Source organism: Piliocolobus tephrosceles, chromosome 9 (assembly GCF_002776525.5).
Source record: "Piliocolobus tephrosceles isolate RC106 chromosome 9, ASM277652v3, whole genome shotgun sequence".
Taxonomy (NCBI): Eukaryota; Metazoa; Chordata; class Mammalia; order Primates; family Cercopithecidae; genus Piliocolobus; species Piliocolobus tephrosceles.
The window spans coordinates 17,135,760-17,160,160 of NC_045442.1; the positions used below are offsets into that span (position 1 = coordinate 17,135,760).

Sequence of the window (24,401 nt, forward strand, 5' to 3'; positions counted from 1 at the left end):
TGCTGCACTCCAGCCTGGGTGGCAGAGTGAGACTCCATCTCAAAAAAAAAAAAAAAGAATATGGATTCTGTCCTGGGGACAACTGGGAGGATGATTTATTTGTACTTTAGAAAAATCAAAGAGGCTGCAGGAGAAGTGAGAGGTTTTGGGGAGCCCCACACAGACCAGGTAGACCTGTTAGGGAGCATTGGATCTGTCTAGTCCTCATCTCCTTGTGTGTCATTTCCCCTGAGATGTCTGATTAGGAGCAGACACAGAACTTAAAGATTATGGAAAACGTGGCAGTTGTGAGTTTTTCCATGTGAGCCCACCAAGAGGGGGTCATTTTGGACATGGAAGACTGCCTTAAGTGACAAGAACGGCATAAGTAATATTAATAATGAACATGCTGACAGTACCCTGTAAACAGCATTCTTAAGGTCAAATATGCAGCAAAATTTAACAGTCATTAGTGGTTCTTTTGACCAACTCCAAATTTTGGAGTTTAGTCACTTTATCCAACAGATTCACTTGAAACAATGGAGGTTTTGGACAAAAGAAACAGGCATGTAATGCATCACCACCAGATTTTATTAGAAGTCAATTCATTGGTAAGAGTAGTCTCCTAACACGGTGTGAGGGTGAGCAGAACATCCTCCCTGACGGTTTCTGTACTACAGAAGTTGAACCTGTGGAGAGAAAACAACACAAAGTCACCTCCTCTTCCTGGCACACATCTGGAGTGTGACAATGAGGACAACCTCTGCCCCCAACCTCCCAGTCTGAGGGAAGGGCACACCCTATGCTGGAGATCAGACAATGGCCTAGGGAAGACCTCTTCTACATAAAGGAATGGATTCTCCTTTCCAGTGTAATTTTCTGGTTGTGCAACAGCAGAGAGAAAAGCTGTCAATAGACACCCCAAAGAAAAAGAAAGACTCATTTGTCATGAGCAGTCACTGAATACTTAGTCCATGTCAAAACATGCAACTGAGGAACAGCAGAGTCACCATCATAAGAAATCAGCCCAGTGTATAAAAACTAATTTCTGGTATTATGCTAGCTAACCATTATTTTAATTCAATATTGGAATTGAAATGACAAAATTTTCTCATTAAGACTGAATAATATGCCTTCTTTTCATGTGTGCATCAAATAAAGAAAAGAAAAGAAGGAAGGAAGGAGAAAGAAAGAGAGAGAGAAAGAAAGAAAGAAAGAAAGAAAGAAAGAAAGAAAGAAAGAAAGAAAGAAAGAAAGAAAGAAAGAAAGAAGGAAGGAAGGAAGGAAAGAAAGGAAGGAGAAGAGAAGAAGGAAGGAAGGGGAGGAAGGAAGGAAGGAAAAGAAAGAAGGCAGGGAGGGAGGGAGGGAAGGGAGGGAGGAAGGAAGGAGGGAGGGAGGGAAGGAAGGAGGGAAGGGAAGGAGGGAAGGAAAGAAAGAGGGAAGGGAAGGAGGAAGAGAGGGAGGGAGGGAGGGAGGGAGGAAGGGAAGAAAGAAAAGGCTGAACAATACTTAGGATGCTTTGGAATATTTTTCTTTAATAAAATACCTTAGCATATGTAAACTATCAGGCATGGAAAAAGGTGCTCAGAAAATGTTTTTTTTTTTCCCTTCATGCTCACTTCCTCAATGACTGGCAGCCTCACAAATAGGAAGTTAAAGGTTAAAACAGTTATCAATCAGGGACACAAGAAATGAAAGGCACCAATATTTATATATGATTAAAGGTGAACTGAATTTGTTTTGTAGTAGTTAAGAATTTTGTAGAGTCAAGCTTCCTGCACAGAAATTCAGAAATGGTATCTTCATTTAGTTATCCATTAAAAAAGGATAATGAAACTACCTCATAGGATATACATTTTTGTTTTAACAGCTTTATTGAGCTTTAATTTACCTGGAATAAACTGTACATATTTAAATTGATACGTTTTCACACACACATCATACACCTCTGAAACCATCACCAAAATCAAAGTTATAAACATATCTATCATCTCCCCAATTGTCTTTCTTCCCCTTTGTAATTGCTTCTTCCCATTCCCTCCAATATTCACTCCTCCCAGGCAACCACTGCTCTGCTGTCACTACAGAGTAGTTTGAATTGTCTGGAATTTTATATAAATGGAATCTAAGGTGTATGCACTCTTATCTAGCTTTTCATTCAGTATAATTATCTCAAGATTCATCCATATGGTTGAGTGTACCATTAGTTGATTCCTTGTCACTGCTGAGTAATATTCCATCGTATGGACAGACCATAGTTTGTTTATCCATTCCTCTTTTGGTAGACATTTGGATTGTTTCTACTTCTCGGCTGTTACAATAAAAGCTGCTATAGGCCCAGGCGCAATGGCTCACCCATGTAATCCCAGCACTTTGGGAGGCCAAAGCAGGTGGATCACCTGTGGTCAGGGGTTCAAGACCAGCCTGGCCAACTTGACGAAAACCGGTCTCAACTAAAAATACAAAAATTAGCTGGGCATGGTGGCGCATGCCTGTAATCCCAGCTACGGGGGAGGCCGAGGCAGGAGAATCACTTGAACCCAGGAGATGGAGGTTGTGGTGAGTCAAGATTGTGCCACGGCACTCCAGCCTGGGTGACAGAGCAAGACTCTGTCTCAAAAAAAAAATTGCTGTAAATATTCATGTACAAATCTTTTGTATAATCATATATGTTCTTGCCTCATGGGTAAAGAGCGAAGACTGAAATCGCTGACTCAGCTAGATGCATGTTTGGCTTTTTAAGAAACTGTTAAGGTGCTTTCCAAAGTAGTTGTATCCTTTTTATATTCCCATCAGCACTGTATGATAGTCCTTCACAAGAGTTGGTATTATCAATCTTAATTTTGGCCATTTAAATAGGTGGTATCTCATTCTGTTCTTAATTTGCATTTTTCTAATGATTAACAGTGTATCACATTCGGTTCTTTCACATTGAGAAATCTATTTGTGTTTTTATGTTTAAAGTGCATTTCAGGCTGGGCACAGTGGCTCACGCCTGTAATTTCAGCACTTTGGAAGATCGAGGTGGGTGAATCACTTGAGGTCAGTTTGAGACTAGCTTGACCAACATGGTGAAATCCTGCCTATACTAAAAATACAAAAATTAGCTTGGAGTGGTGCTGCTGCCTGTAATCCCAGCTACACAGGAGGCTGAGGCAGGAGAATCACTTGAACCTAGGAGGCAAAGGTTGCAGTGAACTGAGATCGTGCCACTGCACTCTAGCCTGGGTAACAGAGCAAGACTCCATTTCAAAAAAAATAAAAATAAAAAAGTACATTTTATATAGCCAGAATACAATTGGATATTGAGTTTTTAAAAATACAGTAGAGTAAGTTTTGTCTTCTAATTGTGGTATTTAGACCATTTTTACTTTATACGATTATTTATATGGCTAGGTATGAGGCTATTGTCTTTTTTTTTTTTTTTTTTTTGAGACAGAGGAGTCTTGCTCTGTCGCCCAGGCTGGAGTGCAGTGGTGGGATCTCCACCTCCTGGGTTCACGCCATTCTCCTGCCTCCAGCCTCCCAAGTAGCTGGGACTAGAGGCACCCTCCATGATGCCTGGCTAATTTTTTGTGTTTTTAGTAGAGATGGGTTTCACTGTGTTAGCCAGGACGGTCTCAATCTCCCGACCTCGTGACCCACTTGCCTCGGCCTTCCAAAGTGCAGGGATTACAGGCGTGAGCCACCGCACCCGGTCCCTTTTAGTTCTTTTTATACTCTATTTTGGATTATATTTTATTCCGTTTTATCTCCTTGTTTGGGTTATTTGCTATCCTGCTTTGTTTCATTATTTTAGAATTTATAGCACATATTTTTAATTTATCACATCTTACTTTCAAAAGAGAGTATACCAATTTATAAATGGTATAATAACCTTCCAATAGCATATTTTCAGTTCTCCCCCCGTGCCCTTTATGTCGTTGTTACATTTTACTTATACATATATTATATACTCCCCAAAATACTGTCATTATTTTTTAAGTAGTCAATTTTTTCAAAGAGAATTTAGTAATAAGAATTAAAAATATTATGTATTTATCATGTATTTCCTATTTCCTGGGTTCTTAATTTCTTTTAGTGAATTCTTTTCTACCTGGTATCATTTTCCTGTGCCTGAAGTTCTTCCTTTGACATTTCTTTTAGTGTTAACCTGCTGGTGAGGAATTATTTCAGTTTTAAAAGTCTTTATTTCATCTTTGTCTTTGAAAGATATTTATGGGTATAAATTCCAGGTTAACAGATTTTCCTTTCCATACTCAAAGATGTTGCTTCACTGTCTTCTAGCTTGCATTGTTCCTGATTAGAAATTTGCTGTAATTTTTTTTCTTCACTGTTCTAATGTGTCATTTTTCTCTGACTGCTTTCAATATTTTGTCTTTATAATTGTGTTTCAACATTTTTTTATTTGTGGAAATTTAAGGGAACAAGTTAAGTTTTGTTAGACGGATATATCATATAGTGGTGAAATCTAGGTTTTTAGCGTAATCACCTGAATAATGTACATTCTACCTGGTTTTGAGCATTTTGATTTTTATGTGTGTTGGTGCTGTGCTGTTTTCTTCATGTTTCTTGTGATTTTCTTTGATCTGTTGGTTTATAGTTTTCACCATGTTTGAAAATTTTCAAGGTATTATTTCTTCACATGTATTTTTCTGTCCCTTCTTTGTTAGGGTCTTATTTCCAATAAATAAGCCTTATTGTTATTGTCCTACAGATCACTGATATTCTTTTAAAATTCTTTTAAAGATGTTTTCTCTGTGTATTTCATTTCAGAAAGTTTCTATTATGTATTCAAGGTCATTAACCTTGTCTTCTATAATGTCTAATCTAGTGTTAGTTACATTCTGTGCATGTTTTGTTTGTGACATTGTATTTTTCATCTCTAGAAACTCAGTGTGGGTCTTTTTCTATATAGGTTGAGCATCTAAATCTAAAAGTAAAAAATCCATTCCTAAGGGAAGTAACTCAGGAATGGAAAACCAAACATTGTATGTTCTCACTGATATGTGGGAGCTAAGCTATGAGGATGTAAAGGCATAAGAATGATACAGTGGACTTTGGGGACTTGGGGAGAAGAGTGGGAGGGGGGCGAGGGATAAAAGACAACATATATGGTGCAGTGTATACTGCTCAGGTGATGGGTGCACCAGGATCTCAGAAATCACCACTAAAGAACTTACTCATGTAACCAAATACCACCTGTACCGCAATAACTTATGGAAAAATAAAATAAAAATAAATTAAAAATCCAAAATGCTCTGAAATTTGAAATGTTTGATTGCCAACATGATGCTCGAAGGAAATGCTTATTGGAACATTTCAGATTTTGGATTTTTTTTTTTTAATTTTTCATGCTTAACTGGTACATATAATGGAACTATTCCTAAAGTCCAAAGAAATTCAAAATTGAATCACTTCTGATCTCAAGCATTTTGGATGAGAAACACTCAACCTGTATATGCCACACCTTTACTGACCTTTTAAGCAAATGGAATACAGATTTAAGAATTGTTTTAATTTTCTCCTCTGCTAATGTAACATCTGTGTCAGTTTCGGTTTGGTGTCGATTGATTATTCTCCTCATTATAGGTTGGATTTTTCTGCGTCTTTATATACCTGGGAATCCTTGAGTCAAAGTCAGATACTGTGGATTTTAGATTTTTAGGTGCTTGATAGTTCTGGATCTTTATAAATATTCTTGACCTTTTTGTTCTGCAACGCAGTTAAGTTATTTGGAAACAGTTTCTTTACAGATCTTGGTCAATATAGGTAAATTATTTTCCACTATAAAGCAAGACTTTCTAAAATACTCTACCCTGTGTCCTTTGAATTATAAACTTTTCTAGACTGCTTGGTGGAAGTAAGCACCATTCCTAGTCCCGCAAGAGTATGGGAACTATTTTCTCTAATCCATCAAATGGATATTTCAATGACCTCCAGCTGGTTTGTTCTCATACATGGGCCAATCAGTACCTTGATGAATATTCAGGGGGACTTTTCATAACCTCTGGGATTCTCCCTCGGCAACTCACTCCTGTCTGGTATGCTGTCCTGTGAAATCTACTTCCCTGGATCTTCTGATTCTTAACTCTGATTCTTTAACTTAAGGAGTCCACTGAACTCTGCCTGGGTTTCTCCTCTCTGTGACACATCCTGGAAATCTCTCAGAGCAGTAAGCTGGGGCAACTGCAAGGCTCCATCTTGTCCGTTTTTGTCTCTCAGGGATCACTATCCCTTATTCCTTGATGTTCAGTGTCTGGAAAACTGTTTTTTCACATACTTTGTTTGAATTTTTGGTTATTTCAGTCAGGACAGTAAATCTGGGTTCTGTTACTCCATCTTTGCCAGAAGCAAAGTCCCCTCATTTGGTTTTTATGAGGATGGAAGGAGAGAATGACAGAAGCACAGGGCTTGCCTCAGCATTTGGCCTAATACTCAGAAATACTTGGTGTAGTGTTGGTATTGTCATGATTATCATCAGATCACCTTTCCTGGTAGTTCACCTTCCTTTGGCTCCCACACCCTCCAGTCCTGGTTGAAACCAAGGATTATCTCCTGGACCTTCATCTTCACTAAGAAGACCAGTGATTCGGAAAAGCCTATTTCTATTTCTTGATACATTCACTGTGTTCCTAGCAACTTAAACAGCAATTAGGTGAGCCCGGGAAGTTTGGAAGATGCACACAAGAAGCACTCACATAGCACAAAACACAGCTGCCAAAGGAAACATTCCTCTCACCTTAGAATCATGAAGCCGGATTCTCATTCTAACATTTAATTTGTATCAGCTATCACATATTTGTCTACGAATTGATCAAAGCTGTTTCCTAAAGTTCTACCCTTTTTCCTAAAGAAACAGAAGGCATTAGGAAGCAACTGTAACTAGGATGTAGGTGATCCCCTGTAGGAGGTTTCACTTAAGTTAGACTTTTAGAAGGAATAGAACTATAAATACAGATTCGATATTTCACATCTCCTGGGATTTTCATTACTTACTGTTTTCCATCATTTGTCTCCACTATAATCTTGGATGCTCCCACACTGGGTAAACTTAGGTTGATCACATTGTTATACCAAATAAATTTAACCTTCTGCAAGTCCCCAACGTCCACATCTGAGTCAAATTCATTGGAATGAGTATCATCTGGTTTGAGAGTGCCCCTGAGGATTTAAGAAGTGAACAAAAACATACATGAGCATACATATAAATATATACATATATATTTGTATGTGTGTGTGTGTATATATACATATACATACACATTTATGTTTCTAAGACCAGCTTATAGTACATTTCTGGCTAAGGTGATTAGTAGTACATTTTTCATTCTAATGTATTAAACAAATTCAGACATGCATGCTAACTCACTGGTAGTCCATTTGCCATGAATATCTCACATTAGTCACCTTTGCTTTAATAAAACTTCAAAATGTATTAGTCACAATTCCTCCACAATTTAATAAATGATGAGAGTATTTCATCATCTTTTTGCATGTGTTTTGTAGACAGACTAATTAATTACTGATTATAAATCAGATGCCAGTCATCAAAGCAAACATGAATGGTTTTATCAGGAAATAGCATGAAAATATTTAGAAACTGAATTCTGAATAGTATTAAGGCATAAGGATGACACAATTTCTTCCTTTTTCCTTATACATGTCAGTACTCTACTTCCATATAGTAATGAATAGACAAACTCTTAAGTTGATGGCATACATTATACAGGTGCAGTATTCCAACATTAAGAAGTATTGGCTGGCCACCATGGCTCCTGCCTGTAATCCCAGCACTTTGGGAGGCCTAGGTGGGCAGGTCACCTGAGGTCAGGAATTTGAGACCAGCCTGGTCAACATGGTGAAACCCTCTCTCTATTAAAAATACAAAAATTAGCCAGGCGTGGTGGTGGGCGCCTGTAATCCCAGCTACTCGGGAGGCTAAGGTAGGAGAATTGCTTGAACCCTAGAGGCAGAGGTTGTAGTGAGCCAAGACTGCACCACTACACTCCAGCCGGGGTGACAGAGCGAGACTCCAGCCTGGGCAACAGAGCGAGACTTCAACTCAAAAAAAAAAGCATAGAGCAATATTATTTTACTCACTTGAAAATTTCATACTGCCTAGAGTTTCCTTTATTTCCAAACAAAGAAACTAGTACATGTCCTGTAACCTTCTTTCCAGACAGTGTGACAGATACCTTATACCTCCAACCTGCAAGGGAGAAAAATTGCAAAATGTCAGTTTGGAGACAAAAGACACTAAAAACAAGTTAATTCGGATCCCACTACTGGTGAGTTTTGAATAATTTATTTATAATGTGTGTGTGTGTGTGTGTGTGTGTGTGTGTGTAATTTTATAATCAAATAGTCATAGATATTCCTTTATATGTGTTTAGGGGATAGGCATTAGGTAGCAGGGGCTTTGCAGAATTTTTTCAAAGTTAAGACAGATTTTTTTTCAAGCCAAGGGACTAAATAATACATTTAGTTTTCAGTTTCCAACCTGACAATTTATCCTTGAAAGTTATAAGAACGTTATGTTAAAAGGTAGTTGTAAAATTGTGAACTGTGACATTTTTTCAGTTTAATTTATTTTCATAGATCACCAAATTTCATAGATCACCAAAATTTTAGAGTACTGCCATCTTTTTGTCTAAATATCTACATTTATTTTCAAAATTCCATAATTCAACTTTTCATTGCCTTTGGGATATATTAATTTATGAAAACCAAAAGAACGTTTTCTTGGTACTAGCCAATAGTTTGCCATTTAGAGATAGCCTGAGCAAATTGTGGAGGAGATAAAATTTGTCATCAGTATTAAAAAAAAAAAAAACTGTACCAATTGACTCTCATCCAAATAGTTTTCTTCCTCTATTAGTAAGAAAAGAAACCCAGACCCTGTTCCCATTCCTACCACTCCTCCATTCTCTAATTCCCATCACCCATGGAGCCTACAATCCTAAACATCTCTTAAATCTGTCAATGTCTTTCCATTCTCACAACCTCTGCCATCTCTCTCTCCTAGATTACCCTTCTGCTTTTACGAAAATCTCAGAATTTTGTTCAGTGAAACTTTTGAGTGAATATAAAGAGGCTGGAGCAGAGAAAGCCTTCTGAATATAGCACCAGAACCAAATGTGAAGAAACTTATTTTTGCAGCTCTAAGAGTCCAGGACCCAAACTCTGTTCTGCCACCCTAATTAGCTATAATTACCTTGAACATAGCATTGAGCATTTTTCCACATTGCAGAAGGGGTGTTTAAAACTTTTGTATAGAAAAGCAAGTATGCACATTTTCAGTGGACATAATAATAAAATATATAGCAATACGAATATAAGATACAGAAAATAGAAACTTACGTGCAAAATTACTGGCATCACCAGTATCTAGATAAAATTCCTGGCCCACATCATTTGTTTTCCCAGGATATCTATCAGCATAGTGACCCATCTGTGGACAGCCTTCACTTGGACAGGGGAAGCACTTGTTCTAGTGAAAACAAACAAATGATGAATAAGGATGCCCTATGTTTTAATTGTGTACTATATTTCCTACATGTTGTTGCCATTCAAATATTCTAAAGCCAGTTCTGTTCTGATGGTAAACGGGGATTTTAATAGTGTTTCAGCAGCAAAGATTAACAACGCATTTCATTATTCACAACAGTAAGTCACCAACTTCACTGTTAAACAACACAATACTATAAAAATCATACAGTGAGCCAGGTGCGGTGGCTCACACCTGTAATCCCAGCACTTTGGGAGGCTGAGGCAGGTGGATCACCTGAGGTTAGGAGTTCAAGATCAGCTGACCAACATGGTGAAACCCCGTCTCTACTAAAAATGCAAAAATTAGTTGGGCTTGGTGGCGGGCACCTATAATCCTAGCTACTCTGGAGGCTGAAGCAGGAGAATTGCTTGAACCCAGGAGGCAGAGGTTGCAGTGAGCCGAGGTTGCGCTATTGCACTCAAGTCTTGGGCAAGGGAGCAAGACTCCATCTCAAAAAACAAACAAACAAACAAACAAATACAATGAGAGAATATATATAAGTATGTGTGTGTGTCTGTGTGTGTGTGTGTGTGTGTGTGTGTATCTATCTTCTATTTTTCTTCTTTTGCCTAATTTGTTCCCAAGACATTCATCTACTTACAGCTAGAATTTATTTTAGAAAGATTGCATAAGTAGAATAGAGGTTATAATCAGCTTCTGATAAACAAAATCAATTATTTTCCTTTTTTTTTTTTTTTTTTTTGTTTGAGACAGAGTCTCTCTCTGTCACGCAGGCTAGAGTGGTACGATCCGGCTCACTGCAAGCTCTGCCTCCTGGGTTCACACCATTCTCCTGTTTCAGCCTCCAGAGTAGTTGGGACTATAGGCATCCGCTACCACGCCCAGCTAATTTTTGTATTTTTAGTAAAGACAGGGTTTCACCATGTTAGCCAGGATGGTCTCGATCTCCTGACCTCATGATCCACCCACCTCAGCCTCCCAAAGTGCTGGGATTACAGGTGTGAGCCACCACGCCTGGCTTTTTTCAATTGTTTTAGCTCATGTTTAGCATATCAAGCCCTGAAGGATTCGTATCCTGGAATTTTCTCTATGTGAAGAGAAAATGCCCCAGCTAGCCTAAGGCTTACTGTGAGGCTGATACCTGGAGAAGACATATTCATACAGGAAAATACTCCTTGTTTCTGAACCAAGGACTTATGAGAAAAAGAGATGGAGAGGGAGGAACCAAGTTGGCAGGACAAGTGTCCCAATTCCCACTATGAGGGGCAGGGCTACTCTACAGTAAAGGCAAGTGGTGGACTCCTGGCTCAATGGACCACATTATGGGCTTATCACGGTCCCAGGGTTGGCATTCAACAAAATCCAGGTGTTGCCTAAGCCAGCCAGGAAGAAATAGCCAAAGCCCTCTGAGGGCATTGCTAGAGCCAGAAGAACAGACAAGCCCAAGACTCCATCTCTAAATACAGCAGTGTGACCATCAATAAAAGACAAGGCTATTACCCAGCGTCCAAAGGAGCGCAAAGACTTTGCACCCACAGACTCCCAATTCATTTCCTCTGCTGAACACACATTGACCACCACCACCAGATCACCTGGCCCCAGCACTCACTTGGAGAGAAGCTTAGAAGGGAGTGCAAAGGTGAAGACATCTGTAAGACTGAGACATTTTTTCTTATACAAGTGCTGAGTATCACTTAAAAGAACTGTTTATATTGTTGAATTAGACTAAGTTTTAACTGGATGAAACCTGAGGCTTTTGTGTTTGCTTCTTTATTTTTTCCCCATTACTTATTGTTGGGTATTGGGGAAGAAAATTAAAATAAAGTTAAAATAAAGAAAGAGGAGGGATATTCTGTCTCATTGTATATGGAAGCTGTAGTGTGAATAATATATGCACTCCCTCTCCCATAATAGCTAACATTAATTGAATGCTATTATATTTTTTGCTCTGAGCTAAGCAGTTAACATATGTGTTCTCATTAAGTCCTCTCACCAAATATGTTGAGCTTACCATTAGTATTTACATTTACAGATGAAGAAACTTCTTGGAGAAGTATTTTGCTCAAAGATATTCAGCTATTTAATGGTGAAACCGGGATTTGCATCCTCTCTCCTAATCACTAAAGTATATATCCGGGGTAATTATGACTTCAGTTGGCACATTTGTTACTGGAAATTTTCTTATTAAATCCATAGGTTTTAAATTTTAATTTCAAAACTTTATGGTGCAAAGAAAATTCAATTTTATAAAAAAAAACACCCAGAGAATAGATATGTCATAGCTGAGATGACATATAAAGAATTCAACCAAGAGCAAACCGCTACAGCACACATTTACCTGTGTAACAAACCTGCACATTCTGCACAAGTATCCTGGAACTTAAAGTAAAATTAAATAAATAATTCAACCAAGATATCAAGAGAATACCAAATAAAATGAAAACTCAAAAAAAACTTGGCAATTATGAAATTGCACAGAAACATCCACACATGTCTATAATTATATATTAATAGTTTAAAAGGTCAGCATTTAAGAAAATTTTTCCATGTTCATCAGCATCCTATAGATATTTCTCAGATTTCCATAGACTAATTATTTTTTGTTTGTTTAGGGTTATTTCTAAAACAAGTTTGAATATTTACCCAATGAATACAAAAGTAATACAAATGAAAGTAAACATAGGACATTTCCATTTACAAGCTCATTTCTCTAAAGTGCTCTAATTTATCACTATTTAAATACATATCTATAATTAAAGGCATGTATAAGTTTGAAAGTATAAAAATATTCATTGAATGAGGTCATATATAGGAAACCATACCAGTCATGTGAAGTGACAGTCACAAAATTCTTTATGCAGAAGGTGGAGTCTACTTACTGCAGTGAAGACGCTGTAAGAGGCACAGGGAAATCCAGCAAAGCCATCAGGATTGACAATGCTATCAGCGTAATATTTGTAGCTTCTTAAGTGATTACAGGCCACAAAGTCTCGCGTCCCTTCGAATCAGGCACAATTACACATCAAGGACAGATTGCATTTTTCCGAGTTAACGTCATATTCAGAATATAGTGGTTGAATAGATTTCTCTAATTAATGTGAGCTCATGCGGGTCACAGAACAAAGTCATTTGTAAAGTACATTTATGATTTGTGATGTAATCAGAAGTTGAGTACTATTTAAGATTATAATAGATAATACTGTAATTAAATGAAAGGTTTAACATACTGTAGAAGAAAAAGATTGGTCTAAATAAATAAAAGCTCATTCCCTGAATTAGGTGCTCGGAAGTTGACTGAAAATCCACTTTCTTTCCCAGTCTCCTCATGCCCACTTATTCCAGTGAAAACCTACATCTCATGGATACAATTAAAAGTCTTTTGTTACATAAAATGCGAGACTTGTACAATTCCAAAGAACTTAGCAAGTTTAGCAAAACAAAACGCAAGCTTTCCCCCAAGAAGATCTCTTTGTACACATAATAGTTCTACCTTCCCAGATTCCATCTATGTCCACAATCTGAGAGAGAATGTTCTTCTGACATCCAGGCATTTCCACTCCTCCATTTGGAAAGAAATCTAGATGGCCCACAACTTGGCTCATTCCAAACCCTGAAGAATCATAAAAGTAAATGAGGGTTTATGCTAATGTATAGACTCAGACAATATAACACCCTTTGGGGGACAGGTTGAGGAACTCACCCAAATTGGGGATTATGGGGGCACCATCCGTGTGAATTACATCCACAAATTGGGCATCACTGGGGTCCAAGCGTACTAATTCAGGTGTGCCCTGAAAGCAAGGTTCTGCTGGGTCCAACCCTAGAGTAAAGAGTATGTGTCATGAATTATGACAAGTCCTGAGTACAGTCCTGAGTATAAGTATTAAGAATAAAATATGAGTTATGCATGGAAAGGGATGAACGAGTTCTTCCTTACCTGACCATTTGCTGAAGGGGAATCTGCTTCTAGCTATTTGCTTTAAAGTGAATTTTCTCCAAACCAAAGAATATGCCTTTCCTCATGGCCGTGTAGTCAGTGGGAGAGTCTTGGTCACTAGCGCAGTTACAAGAAAAGAGGCAAACTCTGGGACACACTGGACTAAAAACCACTCAGGGTAAAAGAGTCCCCAATAGACTGTGAACTTCCACAAGAGCAAGGACCTTGGCTTCCACAGATGTCACTGAGAACACAGGCTTGCACTGCACAGCACCTGGCTGAGCAGGCTATGGGAAAGAAACATTTACAGACTGTGGAAAAGAAAATCCTGTGCAGAACTCCCCTTCAGCAAATGAACGGATAGGCATTCCAGATTATTCCAAGTCCAGATACAGCTGACTTATCCCAAGGGTTAAAAAGAGAATCAACAAGTCAGAGACAAAAAGGTTGAACACTGATGGAAGAGGAAAGTGGTCCTTCCTTGAAATAATCACCTCTCAGATCCAGGATGGTAGAATCTTTCTTATAACCTTACAGAGGTTTTAGAACCTGGATATCCAATATATGAGCTCACTGGCTGAATGGAGCCAGCCTCAGGTTTGTAAAATACTATTTGTTATCTCATTAGCAGCACACAGAACTGGCAGCCCAGGGCACCCTGACCACATTTTCCCTGACAACTCTGGGGTTACGTTTGAGGTTTAAGCACATTAGCAATTGCTACTGAAGCAGAATATAATCAGTTATACAAATATAATCAGTTATACAAAGGAACCCAGCTCCCTGGGTTTAATTGTATTTATTCTACTATTTATGAAGTGTACTCTATTCATGAAACTTGTCCTTTGTGAATGTTGGTCAATGGGGAAATAGGCATGAATAAAATCTCTAGATGTCCTTAACTCACATTTTAGTCACGTGCAATATAAATACGTTAAACAGAGTGCTGTAGACCAAAGACTGGTATCAGTGAAGACTTTACAAAGCCTCAGAACAGAGTGATTTCCGATCGTGAGGCCCAATTCAGAAAACATGAGAAGGTAAAAAGTAGAATTGCACCAAATTTCCATCTTGTATTTCCTTTTAGACCACAGACAGTCTACACATAGTCTAATTTTGTAGCTTTATTTATTTACTTACTTACTTACTTACTTTTTATTTTTTTAAGGAGATGGGAGTCTCACTATGTTGCCCAGACTGGCCTCAAACTGCTGGGCTCAAGAGATCCTCTTGCCTCAACCCCCTAGCATCTTTCACTGTTTTGACCAACCTGTGATGCGTCCAATGGTCCCATTGGTTCTCCTTCCAGCCTCCCCAGCAGCGTGGGCACCCAGGCTGTGGCCAATGACGTGCACGTTGGAAGGTGAGTAATCGAACGCCGACTGTAAGAAAGAAAACCTTTTTAGAATGTTTTCAAGTACAGTCACAAGTTGCTTAACAACGGGGATACATTAAGAGAAATGCATCGTCAAGCAATTTTGTTGTTGTGGGAACATCATAAAGTGTATTTACATAAACCTAGATGGCATAGCCTACTACACACCTAGGCTATGTGGTATAGCCTGTTGCTTCTAGGCTACAAAGCTGTACTGCATGTGACTGTACCATGTACTGTAGGCAATTGGAACACAATGTAACTAGTTGTGTATCCAAATATATGTAAACCTAAAAAACATGCAGTAAAAATACAGTATAAAAGATATTAGGCTGGTCTTGGTGGCTCAGGCCTGAAATCCCAGCACTTTGGGAGGCCGAGGTGAGCTGATCACCTAAGGTCAGGAGTTCAAGACCAGCCTGGTCAATCTGGTGAAACCCTGTCTCTACAAAAATAAAAAAATTGGCCAGGTGCAGTGGCTCATGCCTGTAATCCCAGCACTTTGGGAGGCCGAGGCGGGCGGATCACGAGGTCAGGAGATCGAGGCCATCCTGGCTAACACAGTGAAATCCCCTCTCTACTAAAAATACAAAAAATTAGCCGTGCGTGGTGGCGGGCGCCTGTAGTCCCAGCTACTTGGGAGGCTGAGGCAGGAGAATGGCATGAACCTGGGAGGCCGAGCTTGCAGTGAGCCGAGATCGCCCCACTGCATTCCAGCCTGGGCAACAGAGCAGGACTCCGTCAAACAAACAAACAAAACAATAATTATCTGGGCATGGTGGTGGGTGCCTATAATCCTGGCTACTAGGGAGGCTGAGGTGGGAGAATCACTTGAACCTGGGAGGTGGAGGTTGCAGTGAGCCAAGATCGTGCCACTGCACTCCAGCCTGGGTGACAGAGTGAGACTCCGTCTCAAAAAAAAAAAAAAAAAAAAAAAGTCCCAAAGTGGTACATCTGTAGAGGCCACTTACCATGAATGGAGCTTGCAGGACTGGAAGTTGCTCTGGGTGAGTCATGGAGTAAGTGGTGAGGGAATGTAAAGGCCTAGGATGTTACTGCACACTGCTGAAGACTTTATACACCCTGTACACTTACTCTACACTCAGTTCATTTAAAATATTTTTCTTTCTTTATGCAATTTTTATTTTTATTAATTTATTTATTTATTTACTTATTTATTTTTTGAGATGGAGTCTCCCTCTGTCCCCCAGGCTGGACTACGGTGGCCGGATCTCGGCTCACTGTAAGCTCCGCCTCCCGGGTTCACGCCATTCTCCTGCCTCAGCCTCCCGAGTGGCTGGGACTACAGGTGCCCGCCACCACACCCGGCTAAGTTTTTGTATTTTTAGTAGAGACAGGGTTTCACCATGTTAGCCAGGATGGTCTAAATCTCCTGACCTCGTGATCCGCCTGCCTCGGCCTCCCAAAGTGCTGGAATTACAGGTGTGAGCCACCGCGCCCAGCCATTTTAACTTTTCAAAATTTTTTTGTTAAAAACTAAGACACGAACACCTGCATTAGCCTAGGCCTATACAGGGTCAGGATCATCAACCTCACCGTCTTCCACCTCCACATCTTATTTCTTGGAAGGTCTTCTGGGGCAATAACATGCATGAAGCTGTCATTTCCTATGATAACATGTCTTCTTCTGGAATACTTCCTAAAGGATCTGCCTGAGGCTGTTTTTCTTTTTCTTTTTTTAATAAGTAGAAGGAGTATACTTTAAAATAATGATAAAAAGTACAGTAAATATGTAAACCAGTAATGTCATCATTTATTATCATTATCATGTATTATATATTGTACATGATTATATGTGGTAGAGTTTTATATAACTGGGAGTGCAGTAGGTTTGTTTATACCAGCATGACCACAAATCCATGAGTAATATGTTGTGCTATGGTATCATGATAGCTATAAGTCACAAGGCAATAGGAATTTTTTAGCTCCATTGTCATCTTATGGGACCTCCATCATATCTGAAGTCCATCATTGACCGACTGTGTTGCAGAATTCGTGAGGGGCGCAGGGGAGAACCTTCAAAAACTTCAGTGTCAAGAAGATACACTGCCTTTCCAAAGCACTTGACGTCCGTGTTTTTTAAAATAGTTATAATGAAAAATGGAACTGGGTTTAACTTTTAATCTGGAGGAAGTAGGGCTGTATTTTGTTGGAGAGATAAACCTTAATGAATATGAAGAGCTGTTATCCAGAGATGATGAAGCAAGTATTTGGATTAGAAAGTAAAAATAAAAACAGTTATTTAAACACATTTGAGTATAACATTTTCTGTGTTTTTTTGTTACCAAATGAGGTTAGCTTGTTATCACTGTGCTTCTCTTAAGAAAACAAAACTAAAATCAAACAAAACTAGATTAATTTTAAGGTTCACATAGGTAATAACTAGTGAAATTAAAACAAATACTCGTGGAATTTATTAAAAACAACCTACCAATTGCTTGAATAAGTTAAATTTTAAAAACTAGTTTATTTTTATTTTATTTTATTTTATTTTATTTTATTTTAGACGGAGTCTTGCTCTGTCACCCAGGCTGGTGTGCAGGCGCAATCTCGGCTCACTGCAAGCCCCACCTCCTGGGTTCAGGCCATTCTCCTGCCTTAGCCTCCCGAGTAGCTGGGACTACAGGCGCCCACCACCACGCACAGCTAATTTTTTGTATTTTTAGTAGAGGCAGGGTTTCACCGTGTTAGCCAGGATGGTCTCGATTCGCCTGTCTCAGCCTCCCAAAGTGTTGGGATTACAGGCGTGAGCCACTGCACCCAGCCAAAAAGAACTAGTTTATTAACATAATGGGTTATTGATGAAACCCAAAGCTAGATTTTTTTAAAAAATTTTCTTTGTAACCAAGGGAAATGTCATATCTGAGTAGGGAAATGTCATATCTGAGTAGAGAAATGTCTTTATCTATGATTAAATCTACAGACTTTTTTATTTGGAAAGACAATCTGGAAAACCATGTGTACAGGCTTTTATACAATCCAGGGGTAATTACCTTCAGAACGTCAACAAAATATGCTACTTCTGCTCCCACAATCCTGATGTTCTGTGACGCTTGTGTGTATCCAGTTCGGGAGCCACCTTTCCAGTCCACACAGATACAGTTCACACTTTCCACCTGGAACAGATTCTGGTGGAAGGGGCACAATAAACAGATACATAATTCAGGATCTTTATTAATTACTAGTTAACATATCAGAGGACTAGGATAAATTCCTTCCTTGACTGACACGACATCATTTTAACCCCAATGCAACTGACAAAACTTATAGTCTGTTATAGATACATCATCTCTGCTAAAGTTTAACATCATCTCCAAACTGGAATTTGACCATAGTGGGAACTGGATTCTTGGGATTTCTGCTGTAGCAGATACAGAGACATTTAATTCAAGAAAAAAATGTATAAAATGTGGTACAATGGGTTGTTCATTAGGTCATCCTAAATGCCACAAGGCTACATTGTCCCTTACTAGAATGCACCCAAGGACATTGTTTGCCTTGTCCACTGGTGCAGCCTCAGTGTCCAGAAGAGATTCTGGTACACAGAAGGTGCTCAGTAAATATTTAATGAATGAATGAAAGACAATGTTAGGACCCCTTATATAAATACATTGAAGGTGAATAAGTTTTTCCGCAATGGAAATACCAATCAAAATTTTTAGATGAACATGTTTTATTGTACATCACTAAAGAGTTATTAATATTTCACATGAAAACACTGCCTACCAGATATCTACAGAAAGCCTTGCTTGATGGCATTTAATTATGGCTTCATGGAGGTTAGTTCTGGAAGGAATTCTGTTGTCTGAGTGCGTTTATGTATACCCTCTTTTTATTCCAAAAGAATTTGAGAATAGGCCAGGCACAGTGGCTCACGCCTGTAATCCCAGCACTTTGGGAGGCCGAGGCGGGTGGATCACGAGGTCTGGAGATCGAGACCATCCTGGCTAACACAGTGAAACCCCATCTCTACTAAAAATACAAAAAATTAGCGGGGCCTGGTGTCAGGCACCTGTAGTCCCAGCTACTCAGGAGGCTGAGGCAGGAGAATGGAGTGAACCCGGGAGGCGGAGCTTGCAGTGAGCCGAGATCGCACCACTGCACTCCAGCCTGGGTGACAGAGCAAGACTCCATCTCAAAAATAAAAAGAATTTGAGAATAATGGAACAATCTTAGAAATCATCTCCAACTTTTCCATTTTCAAAAGGAAAAATCCAAAGCAGGGAAAAGATTTGCTAATCATAGCTACGGAAAGAGTCAGGACTGGAATGTAGAACCTTTATCCTTCTAGTTTAAACCACTTGTTTCTGCATCTCAAAGCAATAGTGCTGTCAAAGCCTAATCAATGCAAAACAAAACAAAACAAAAACAAACCACAATTGCCTTTGGGATCTTAGAAATAAATTACATAGCCATATCAAAGGAAGCTATATTCCTTTTGAACTGAGAATCACATTTTTTTTTCTTCGCTGTTGTGTAAAAATCTATTACTACTCTCCAATAATCATCAGCTTTAAATTATTTTGGAAGACAAGTTGTGGTTTTACTGCTTGTGTTTAAACTTGCAGAGTGTACGGACTCTAGGGTGCTCATCTGTCTTTAGGATCAATGGATATGCTCTGGAGTTGACTCATTCTGCCCTTGGTTTGAGCCACAGGCAGACCTGAAATTCTATGGGCTTAGGAGGACTTTTTTTGTCTCTCTTCTGTTTTTTTTTTGTTTTGTTTTGTTTTTGTTTTTGTTTTTTTTTTTTTTTTTTGAGACGGAGTCTCACTCTGTCACCCAGGCTGGAGTGCAGTGGCGCGACCTTGGCTCACTGCAATCTCTGCCTCCCGGGTTCAAGTGATTCTCCTGCCTCAGCCTCCTGAGTAGCTGGGATTACAGGCATGCACCACCACGGCCGGCTGTTTTGTAGTTTTAGTAGAGACAGGGTTTCACCGTGTTAGCCAGGATGGTCTCGAACTCCTGACCTTGTGATCAGCCCGCCTCAGCCTCTCAAAGTACTCGGATTACAGGTATGAGCCACCACACCTGGCCTGTGTCTTTCTTCCTGATACCTCTGAAGAAAGGACTACTCCCTTTGTGCCACAGTAGGTCAAAGAAATTTGATGAATACATGAATAAATACTTGAACAAATGAATCAATAATAATATTCCTCAAGCACTAGCAGTTACTAGGAAAATTTATTCTATTTGATTTTCTGTCTTTTCATTCTTCTTTATGACAGAGCACATAGGCAAAGGCAAATTAAAGAAAATAGGACCACTGCTGTTGAAACAACAGAAACCAAAATTAAAAACCTACACAGTTTTCCAAGTTATTGCTACCAGAGGAGATCAAAGAGTAGCAAGTGAACATCAAAAGAAAATAATTCATCCAGGCAAAATGAGACCTCTTAGCGCTTCACATAAAATTAAAAACAAATGAAAAATCAGGGGCCTATGACTAGCTGGTGTGCATCAGTATGAGAGCATCTGTTGCTAAAATTTTGAAACACCTCCATATCAGTTGTTAAATAACTAGTGCCTGGATCTACCAAATGCTTGCCAGCCTCACTGCTCTGAGCATCCTAAACCCCCTCTTCCCACCACCACCTCCTTGACCTCCCTTAGGAACTCTAGGCCCCGCAGGGGTCTGAAGATCCTTCAAGACTGTGGGTACCAGCACTGTCCTCATTGGTTGGGGCCAGTGCCTTACTGGTTGTTAATTATCACTTTGGAAACAACCTTTCCTTGAGAGATGACTACATCTCACCTTGCATATATCGGACAGCCAGTCTTCTTCTCCCTTGTCTATGAATCCATGAATAATAAAGCGAGTTTTTCTGTTTGTTTCGAAATTGGAGTTACTGATGGTTGATGAATCTGCGACAATTTCCTGTTTAGACAGAAAAGTGTTTCATGTCAGTTTCCTATAGTAGCCAATAGAACCATTTGTGGAGAGGGTTCTACGTGGAGAGGGGCGGTAAGTAGAAGACTGCTAGGATTCAGGATCCTTGTGAATAATGATCCTCCCATTATAACCACAGTATTCACTATGATCACCATGTTGTCATTTCCCAGTCATCACAACATGTTTGCAGTTGTTCAACTTGGGATAATATGTCTGTTATAAACTTGGTGGTAATGATCTTTTCTTCATACAATGGAAGGCTTCGTGTGTATGTGTGTGCATATGTTTATGTATCTTTATCTAATATAGATATACATACATAATGGGAGATTATATAAATATATAATATTGGGAATGTTTATATACTTTATATATATAAATATAGCCCTATATTTACCATATTTATTAAATGTTATAGAGGAAGGACAAGAATAATATGAAGTTAATGAACCTTTTATAAAGAATTTACATTAAGAAATACCTAAGCTCAGTGCCCTGAATATCTACAAAGATGCAAATTTCACAGCCTGATTTGTTTCTCTTAAGAACGTGAATATTCAGTATCCTTATTACATAAAACAGGTGGAACTTAGTTCTAAACACAGTGATAGTTCTTACTTGAAAGTTGTTTGGGTTCTCATTAGTATATAGGAGGAAGCGGGTGTTGACATCTTCTGGATCCCAGGGCAATATATGGAGGGGTCTTTCCACAATTCCTGACCATGGGGCATCATCGCTGAAGCAGCCGAGTCTTTCATAGCAAACTTCGTTTCCTGCAATCCCCAGAAGGATATTAGTTTTACAAGCATGCTCTTTTTAACGATCTGTCTGCCAATATATATATGAGAGTTAAATTACACTGTGTGGTAGACATTCCTCCTCCACTACTCTCAACACCTTCCTAGCCACACACTCACAAAACAGCTTCAAAAGACAACACAACTGTTCCAGACAGGCTGTTGGTCCTCAATTCTACCACATAGGATCACTTCACTCCCCTTGTGTCTCTGACCAGTCCCAATGTGGGACTCATTTTAGCCTCTAAACTCAGATATCTTCCTTGGGCCATAGGTGCTCAAGAAAGGGACAACCCTGTGTCCCTAAGCCTTAACTTCCTGTAGCCACCGTTTAGCTGTGGGCTTTGAAAGGAGCGCTTACATTTTATGGAAAGGTCAAAACCGTATATCCCTATCCTTGCTGTACTGAAGGTCATCTTCATTACTGTGATGAAGAAGCTGTTCACAAACAACAAAACAAAAAATCCATGGTTTAACACAACTCCAGGCTTGAATGTCACTCCATAAAAAAACAACCTAAAGAGCCTGTAATCCCAGCACTTTGGGAGGCCAAGGCAGGTGGATCACAAGGTCAGGAGATTGAGACCATCCTGGCTAACATGGTGAAACCCCGTCTCCACTAAAAATACAAAAAAATTAGCCAGGTGTGGTGGCAGGCACCTGTAGTCCCAGCTACTTGGGAGGCTGAGGCAGGAGAATGGTGTGAATCCAGGAGACGGAGCTTGCAGTGAGCTGAGATGGCACCATTGTACTCCAGCCTGGGCAACAGAGCGAGACTCCATCTCAGAAACAAAAACAAAAACAAAAACCCAGAGAAGGGTTCTCTTTTCTAAGGAAGATAAATCTAGATTAATGGTAGGAGTAAGAGTAGTAGCTGTTGTGGGGGCTACCTTTCTCATAGTCTTACCATGTGCCAGGTGCTGGGCTGGAAGATTTACTAATCTGACCTAATTCTCACAATAATCCTAGGAGATGGGGTATCCGACTCTCCCCATTTTGCAGACAAAGATTCTGAAGCACAGAAGTTAAGAATTTTGCTCAGAGTAATATAGCTGTAGGTGGTGGAGGAGCCAAGGTTCAAACTCCTAACTTGACTTAATGTCAGGGTTGCTAGATTTAGCAAATCAAAATAAAAGTAAATTTGAATTTCAGATAAATGATAATGTTTTAGTATACATATGTCACATATTTGTTGTTTGTGGGAAATATTTGTTGTTTATCTGAAATTCAAATTTCACTGGGCATCTTAGATGTTTTCTGACAACCCTACTCCACATACCTGTGTTCTTATGCATCTCCTGTGCTTTACTCCTTGAAGTAATGCTTCATGTTATTACTGTGGCCTGAATTCAGCTGCCATAGCCCTCTTGACCGTGCTGAAAAATGAATCTCTCCCAGCTCAACGTTTATATTTTTTTCTTACCTGCTACTGCTCCCAGCAGCAGTGAAAGAGTCCAAAGTAGCAGCATCTACACGAAATTAAAAACATGATTGAGTCTGGCTAAGTTTTTAAAAGATCGGCAAGTTTTAGTTCATTTAGATCTCTGGGGGAAAATGGATAAATTCTGATCAATTAGGCCTAGAAAACATGTTCCTGACTCACCGTGGCAATTCTGTCAGGTTCCACACGCAACCAGATAGCAACAAAAGGTCCTTTTATAGGCGAAGCTTATCTTTTTGAAACCGTGGAAAAATGGCATGCAAAGAAAGGCCCCAGGATGTGTTTCTAATTTTAATCATAGATAAACCAAGGTTGACAGAGTAGATAAAGTTTTCCATAGTAGTTGTGGGAAGATGAGAAAGGGGGTAGATATGTGATTATGTAAAGCTCAAAATCACTTTAATTTCATTATAGTAAAGGTTCTAGTCTTTCTGTCCCTTTTTTAAGTTTACAATTCTCTGTGCATGTCTGTGGGCATGTGTGAAACTAAATTGTTTTCACAGACTTAATAACAGCAGTCTTAAAAGCAAATGCTAACAGCCTACCAGCTCTTGCCATTTTTGTATAACCTTGCCTTACCCTCAAAAACAGTGAAATAGAAGCAATCCTTCAAGAGAGTTCATACCTTCTGGAAAAGCATTTGATTTGTTATTTTGATAGTCTGTATAACTGATTTATTTCTCAACAATATCATGGAGGAAAGACTAAATAAGCTACGAAAAGGAATTGGGGGTATAGCCAAAAGCATAGAGGCAGAATCAGTGACCTCACTATCAGATGAAATGATGAATAAGCAGAAAAAATATGATTCAACTTGGAAGAAAATGGTTTAGAAAAAATAATCTGAAAGAGAATTGTTTGATGGAAAGTAACTGGGGATGTTTTCAGTTAAGGACGGATTGCTTACAATAAATGTTAAAAAGAGTACAATGTGCTACTATAATTTTAAGAGAACAGAACCTTTTAGCCTGGAAGTGTCACAGCTATACATTGAGTTATTGAAATTGTCACATTCGTAGGTCAAAAGTGGTCAAAAATAATTCAACCCCCTGGAAAAGTTTATAGGTATAGAGAAAAGCAACCGAATTATTGTGTACAAGGCAAGTTCCAGGAAGTTTAGCAAGGGAATTGTTAAAATAAAGACAGAAGGCACAAGGAAGGATCCATGGATGGACACCATAGCAAATTTCCACCTAATCTTTCAAATATCAGCTTTTCATCCCCTCCTCAGGCAGTCTTCCCCAGTCATGGTTAAGCTGGTTCCCTTGTTCCCTCTAAGGAAGATTCTCTTTAGAAATTCTCTCACTTGAGACTGATCATTTGTATATTATAAACTCAGAGAAGGCTGGAATGCTCAGGGCCTTGTTGTCACATCCTAGCACCTAGCCCAGTACTTGATACACAGCAGGCCTTCAACACATCTCTGATGGATGACTGACCAAAT

The 24,401-nt window shown here is 39.2% G+C and overlaps 1 protein-coding gene across 1 annotated transcript; it reads right to left on the bottom strand.

The window, feature by feature from the left end:
• Positions 1 to 549: 549 nt before the first annotated feature.
• On the bottom strand, positions 550 to 23,144 carry PNLIP (pancreatic lipase). Its single transcript, XM_023224322.2, has 13 exons — positions 23,120 to 23,144; positions 22,940 to 22,985; positions 21,338 to 21,492; positions 20,582 to 20,704; positions 17,820 to 17,954; positions 14,701 to 14,812; positions 13,194 to 13,313; positions 12,984 to 13,103; positions 12,373 to 12,491; positions 9,343 to 9,472; positions 8,083 to 8,191; positions 6,979 to 7,143; positions 550 to 668 (listed from the first exon to the last, which is right to left on the bottom strand). Exons 2-13 carry the CDS (start codon positions 22,983 to 22,985, stop codon positions 605 to 607), a joined length of 1,398 nt encoding a protein of 465 aa, XP_023080090.1. The 5' UTR covers positions 23,120 to 23,144; the 3' UTR covers positions 550 to 604.
• Positions 23,145 to 24,401: the final 1,257 nt, after the last annotated feature.